Source organism: Urtica dioica, chromosome 4 (assembly GCF_054948205.1).
Source record: "Urtica dioica subsp. dioica isolate 48M chromosome 4, U.dioica_male_clone48M_v1_H2, whole genome shotgun sequence".
Taxonomy (NCBI): Eukaryota; Viridiplantae; Streptophyta; class Magnoliopsida; order Rosales; family Urticaceae; genus Urtica; species Urtica dioica.
In genome coordinates, this window is record NC_142759.1 from 16,046,352 (window position 1) to 16,053,335 (window position 6,984).

A 6,984-nucleotide genomic window follows, 5' to 3' on the forward strand; every position below is an offset into this window, starting at 1 on the left:
TAGGTAAAAAAAAAAAATTAATATATTTACAATAAACGTAATTTTTTTAATATTCAGTAAAGTATTCAGTTCAGACACCAAAATATCTACCACAAATATATATAATTTATAAATGTAATTCGGGTATTTTATCTTTTATTCTATTTTGTATTTATAGTTATAGATAATCATCTATACCATATGTTTGGAAGTTGGAAACCAGCGATGATAAAAGATGTGGGCATAGAGAATGGAGTGACCTATTCATAGGTTGTGTGCCGTTTGAGACAGGGGACCCAAATAATACACTTACATTTTAAATAAGAATCCTCTAAATTAATATATAATTATGTATAACGTGTATATAGTTGGAGTTCAAATATTAAGGCATGTAATGTGTTCGTTGGGTTTTCAAATTCATATAGAGGGACTAAAAAGTGCAGTCTTTGACTACAAACAAAACAAACAAACAGACAGACAACCAAACTTTTACATTACTCTCTCTCTCTCTCATCTTAAATATAACCTCCTTTTCTTGAAACTAAGAAAGAGAAAGAGAAAGACGAGTCATTTTCGACTTTGGCTTCTTCTTCAATATACCTTACCATCTGATTTCTACACCTCTGATTCTTCTTCTTCTTTTTCTTCACTGAAACCTTGTTCTATATTGTATCGGAAAGAAAAGAAGATTAAGAAGAGAAAGAAGAAAACAGAGATGAGCGCTTCGAAGTTCATTAAATGCGTGACAGTCGGCGACGGAGCTGTGGGAAAGACGTGTATGCTCATTTGCTACACAAGCAATAAGTTTCCCACTGTGAGTCTTTCTTTCTTTGATTCTCTGTTTTGTTTTGTGGGTTTCTAGGGTTTAATTAAGGACAGTTCTCTAATCTTTTTTGTTTATTTATTGTGAGTAGGATTATGTACCAACGGTATTTGACAACTTCAGTGCCAATGTGGCTGTGGATGGAAGTATTGTCAACTTGGGCTTATGGGACACCGCTGGTGAGACAGCCATTTATTTCTCATTTCCACATATAAAAAAAAATAGACTTCTTGATTTTTCTGATTTTTTTTTTTTTTTTTTTTTTTTTGTATTGAAGGTCAAGAAGACTACAGTAGGTTGAGGCCTCTGAGCTACAGAGGCGCTGATGTTTTTGTGCTGGCTTTCTCTTTGATTAGCAGAGCAAGTTATGAGAATATTCTCAAAAAGGTAAAATAAAAAAAAAAAAAAAAAACAAACAAACAGGTTTATTAATTTCTGTTTCTGTCTATACAGATTTGCTTTTGTTTCCCCTTTTAAAGAGATTACAGTATTTTCTGATTAAGAATCAGAAAGTGTGTAACTTTCCATCTGATAAATATTTTTGCTTCTCCAGTGGATGCCTGAGCTTCGTCGATTTGCACCGAACGTTCCGATCGTTCTTGTCGGAACAAAACTCGGTAAAGAACATTCAAACCATTGAATTGCACTAGACTAGAGTTATCAAGCTGACATTTTTTTTTGCGCCGAATATAATATAGATCTCCGTGATGAGAGGGGTTGTGTTGGGGATCACATGGGCTCTTCCAATGTCATAACTTACGCTCAGGTAAGGAATGTGTCAAATTTTTCAATGAAAATCATATTTCCCGGTTCGTATTGCCTGAATTCGGGGGTCTTGTTGGAAACAGGGCGAGGATCTGAGAAAGCAAATCGGTGCCGCGGCTTATATCGAGTGTAGCTCCAAGACTCAGCAGGTTCAGAATTACTTGTCACTCACGCCTCAATTATCAATATTATTTATTTATTTATTATTCTTCGATATTATCGCCTATGTCTTCGATGAATACTTAAAATGGGGTCGTTTTTTTTTAGAATGTCAAAGGTGTTTTTGATACTGCCATTAAGGTTGTTCTTCAACCTCAAAGAAGGAAAGAGATGGCCCGGAAGAGGAGGCACCGAAGATCCGGGTGCTCGATTGCGTGAGTACTCTCTGAAATCGAATTGTGTTTTTCTATGATTTGGAAAAGTATATTCCAAAATGATTGTGGAAATGAATTAATGAACAGAATGAAAGAGTCTTCTCTGTCTGGCAGTAAAAAAACATTTGGAGAAACATGCTTTGTTTGTCTTGGCTTGGCTTGGCTTGACTTATACTGGGACCTAGTTTTGGACCAGGAAAAAGTGTTGCTATAAGCCATATGAGAACCCCACAAGAAGAAAAAAAAATAGAGAGAGAAAAAAAAAGGGTTCCTATGATTAAGTTTTATAAAGGCAATTAATTTATCTGATTTTATCAACTTAGGAGGTCTCGTTTCGATATTAATTACTTATGATCCATTCCATTTGTTTTTTTTTTGTGCTCGTTAACCTGCAGGAGCATCGTTTGTGGAGGCTGCGCAGCTTAGATTGGCATCGATAGAGATATATTTTCACTCGTCAGAATTTGATGTTTCAAGGCAGATTAGTGTTTGATAAAATGATTGTAGTATATTTTAGTTTTTGGGTATTTGCAGATTAGTGTTTCAAGGGAATTATTCATTCTCTTGTGTTGTTGTTGTTGTTAGTTTGTACTTTGTACCAAACATGTCTTTGTGTTTTCTTTAAGCAATTGAAAGTGGTTTGTTGAATTTGTAGTAGCTGTGCCAAACTGAAAAAAAATATGCTTAATTTTCATTTGATTCTCTGAACTAAAACTTTTGTTCGGTGGTGGTGGAAGGAACTATGTGCCTGTCTTTATAAGCAAGCTGTTATTTTCCTACACCACTTCTATAGCAAATTTGGGTACCCATTTTTGGTAATACAATGTTTTTTTTTTTTTTTGCATTTTTTGCATAAAGCTTAATGAAAGGCTCTGAAACAAAGTAATGTACCTGTAAGAAAATTGAATTTTTTTCATCTGCCCAAAAAGAGAGAGAGGAGTGAGTGAATGAGAGAAGCAAGGACAATGATAACATTGATAATGAATGGCACACAGTTTCCAGTGCATGGGCAAAAAAAAAAAAAAAAAAAAAAAAAAAAACCGTCCTTCTCTCAAATTACTATCATACATGAATGACTGACTATTCTGGTCTTTGCAGAAGGTAGGTTTGGCTTTGCCTGCGTCTTAAGTGCTCACTGTAGATCAAGTATGCGCATAATTGTGAGCATTAAATGCCAATACCAAGTACCCTTTGAGGATGTTATGTTTTGCATATATTCATTACGAGTCACACTAATAACTCCAATTATTATAAGCTAGCAGAGTTTACTTTCACTTTTCTTAAATTGTTAATACGGCTGTTTATATGCGTTTTGCTGTGTTTACTTGGTAATGACACTCAATACCATCTTTGACCTGTTGATTCAGTAGCATTTTTTATCCTTTTAGAAGAAAGAAAATCACTTTCCTTCAAAAAAATAAATAAATAATTCATTTTTTTTCAATAAAAGTTACACCTAAGAAACTTAGCAAGTATTTACAAACTAAAATATCTTATAATTTTAGAAAGAAACAAAGATGCTTCATTGTTGATGTGAAGAAACAAAGAGCTGTTGGCTTTAGACACCATAAGACTTTGATGGATGAGAGCATGTGGTAGCTTTTCATACCATAATCGCGGGACTTTGTTTCATCTCATAAAGGACTTATGAAAACGACAGACACATCCTGTAAACCAAAGAGTCTTCAAATCCAAAAATTGTTTCACGCAGACCTCATCATGAAGATCACTATTTAAAAATATATTATCAATATTTAATTACCGAACACACCACTTAGAGGAATCCAGCCCAGAGAGCAAGACCCAAATCTTTGTGCGTTTCGCAACCAGTGTGACGGAGGCGGAGCCAGAAAAGCTAACCGGGAGATGCAAATTTGAAAAAAAAAAACCTCAGATGAGGTTAATTTGTAAACTCTTAGAGTAACTTTTAAAATAAAAATAGGCAAAAAATGTAAAATGTAAATAAATATATATATATATATATATATATATATATATATATATATATATATATTGATGAGGTCACGTGACCTCTCCTTGGATCTCATGTAAATCTGTGTCTGGTGACAATCACAGACATGAGTACCACAAAAGAAAAATCGGATAAACAATGTAATCTCACACCGCCTATCAAAAGTTTAGTGAAATGGTTTTGAGACTATGTAGGTATAGGACAACAAAAGAGTTTAAATAGGATGATGACTACCGTCTCTATCAAGAAGATGCATCTTCTTTACAGAAGCTCATTTCTTAAGAACTCCAAAATTAAGTAGGTGACCTCCAGCAAAAAATTTCTAAGAAGCGTGAAGTGAGAACAAAGCATATGCTAAAAGACTCGTGTTGATTTATAAGGTCAGTCTTCGATCCATGAAGCAGCTATGGTGACGTACTCGAGTTTAAGAGTCGCGAGTCCGTGAGTCGAAACTCAATGAAAGAAATGGAGACGTTACAATATGTCTAAACCATAACATTCTAGTAACAAAAAAAAACACTACTATTAAAAAAAATAATACAAAAACTATGAGTTTTTATTTAATTTTAAAAACTTCTTTCTATTCTCTTCCATAAGAATCATCAAACGGATTTCAATTTCAGACATATTAGCTATTGCCTATAATTTGTTTGAATTTTAGCCGGTTAAAATAGACTGCTAGATTATGTTATCACTACTACAAATTCAATTTTCTGATGCGGAAGGGTATGAGGTGCGACATGTCACACTTAAAAATCGTACCGGATACCCATCCAGATAACTAAATATTTCGCTGAAGTTAAGTGGTATTCGGTGTATGTTAAAATTGTTCTAGTGTATGTTAAAATTGATATATCTGTTATGAATGATGTGATTTGCTCAGTATAATTACCATATTCTTTTATCCCTCTATTATTATGTTGTGCCAATAAATGTTTTAACTTTCTTGTCCAAATTTAGCTATAAATATGATGGGCATGGATGATCTTAAATCCATCCCAGTTTTCACAATTCACATTCTACAATTTACTCTCTCTCTCTCTCTCTCTCTCTCTCTCTCTCTCTCTCTCTCTCAATCCCTTATCTTGAATATTTATTGCTATAGTTGTTCTTGCTTATGGTTATTTATTTGGTGTTCATAACACGTTATCAGCACGATCACTCTCGTCAAGATCAATTCGGATGTATAATACTCTAAACACTATAACTTGTACAACTATTATTTATTATTGTATAACACCAAATTACTATAACATGAGGTTCTGTCACCTTATGGTAATATGATGTGATTTACAATATATTAACTCCATTCGTATATAACATCACAATGTTATATACAGGAAGGTTTTGTCATCTTATAGTAAAGTGATGTGAACTACATTTGATTATATTTGTAATTAATGTCAATTTTATATACACAAGAGGCTCTCCCACCTTATAAAAATGCTATTAATTGCAAATTTATTTTGACTGATTTATGGCTTCACATATGGCAGGCGGGGCCTTTGTGCCGTTGGCCAGCCTAGGCGCGTCCGGCCCCGATTATGGGGTTTGACTCTTTGCTGAGAGTCGGCATTTCCTTGGTCAGCGTTCGATTCTGAGGGGAGAATTTTCAATCTATAACAACTATAATGATATAGACAAGTGGACATGTTTTATTAGCTTGTGATTAAGGTATGAAGCAAATTGGTCTGATGTTTTACATGGCTTGGAAAATGTGTAACGTGTACTATACGTGGTATATTTGTTATGTATTATGTTCAATATTTTCTAATTATGCGTTGTAATAAATTAATATTGTATAATAATGAAATATGTTTTCTTAATAGTTCTCTTTATTATTTTATTTAAATTTTTTTCAAATGGATAAAATTAATTGTGAGGCGAGCCAACGAGTTAATGTTGGAGAAATTTGCATACTTGATAGTGGAACTACGCACACTATTCTGAAGGATAAAAGGTACTTCTCACGGGTAAATTCAACAAAAACATATGTGAATACAATATCATGTCATGTAGATCTGATTGAAGGCATTGGCCAGGCAAATTTCACATTGCCAAATGGCACAAAATTTATAATAAATGATGTTTTATTTTCACCAAGATCGAAACGAAACTTGTTGAGTTTTAACGATATATATTCTCATGGATTTGATACTCAGTCTATAACTGAAGGTACCATGAAATATATATGTCTTACGATATCCGAATTTGGAAAGAAACAAATTTTAGAAAAACTACCAATGCTCCCTACTAGATTGCACTACATGTATATAAATGCAATAGAATCAAATTCAGTAGTTATTGATTTCTCAATATTAACTATATGGCATAATCGTTTGGGTCTTGGTTCAATCATGATGCGAAGAATTATTGAAATACACACGGGCATCAACTGAAGGGCCAGAAGATCCCTCAACGGAATACTTTCTCATGTAAAGTTTGCTCTCTCGGAAATCTCATCATAAGACCTTCACTAGGAAAAGTCGAAATGTGGGCCTATTCACTCACCATCTGGACCATTTCGATACTTCATGGTATTGATAGATGTCTCCAACAAATGGTCACATGTTTTTCTGTTATCAACTCGCAATATGACATTGGCAAAATTACTTGCTCATACATTCAAATTACGAGCTCAATTCGCTGATCATGCAATTAAGAAAATCAAGCTCGATCATGCCGGTGAATTTACATCCCAAACATTCAATGATTATTGTATGTTAGTTGGGATTGATGTTGAGCATCATGCTGCTTATGTACATACACAAAATAGTATAGCTGAATCGCTATCAAGCGCTTCCACCTTATTGCTAGACCATTGATAATAAGAAGCGCACTGCTTTAGTATGGGGTCATGCAATATTACATGGTGTTGTATTAATTTGCATCCGACCAAGTGCATGTCATAAATACTCCCCTCTGCAACTTACATTGGGCCAATTACCAAATATATCTCATCTGAGAATTTTTGGATGTGATGTTTATGTGCCCATAGCACCATCTCAAAGAACAAAGATGTGGCCTCAAAGGAGGCTTGAAATTTATGTAGGATATGAAAGTCCATCTAT

The 6,984-nt window shown here is 34.0% G+C and overlaps 1 protein-coding gene across 1 annotated transcript; it reads left to right on the forward strand.

Annotated features, from left to right (window-relative positions):
- Positions 1 to 435: 435 nt before the first annotated feature.
- On the forward strand, positions 436 to 2,624 carry ROP9 (RHO-related protein from plants 9). Its single transcript, XM_089611432.1, has 8 exons — positions 436 to 793; positions 894 to 981; positions 1,080 to 1,189; positions 1,356 to 1,419; positions 1,501 to 1,568; positions 1,651 to 1,716; positions 1,835 to 1,941; positions 2,337 to 2,624. Exons 1-8 carry the CDS (start codon positions 695 to 697, stop codon positions 2,365 to 2,367), a joined length of 633 nt encoding a protein of 210 aa, XP_089467558.1. The 5' UTR covers positions 436 to 694; the 3' UTR covers positions 2,368 to 2,624.
- Positions 2,625 to 6,984: the final 4,360 nt, after the last annotated feature.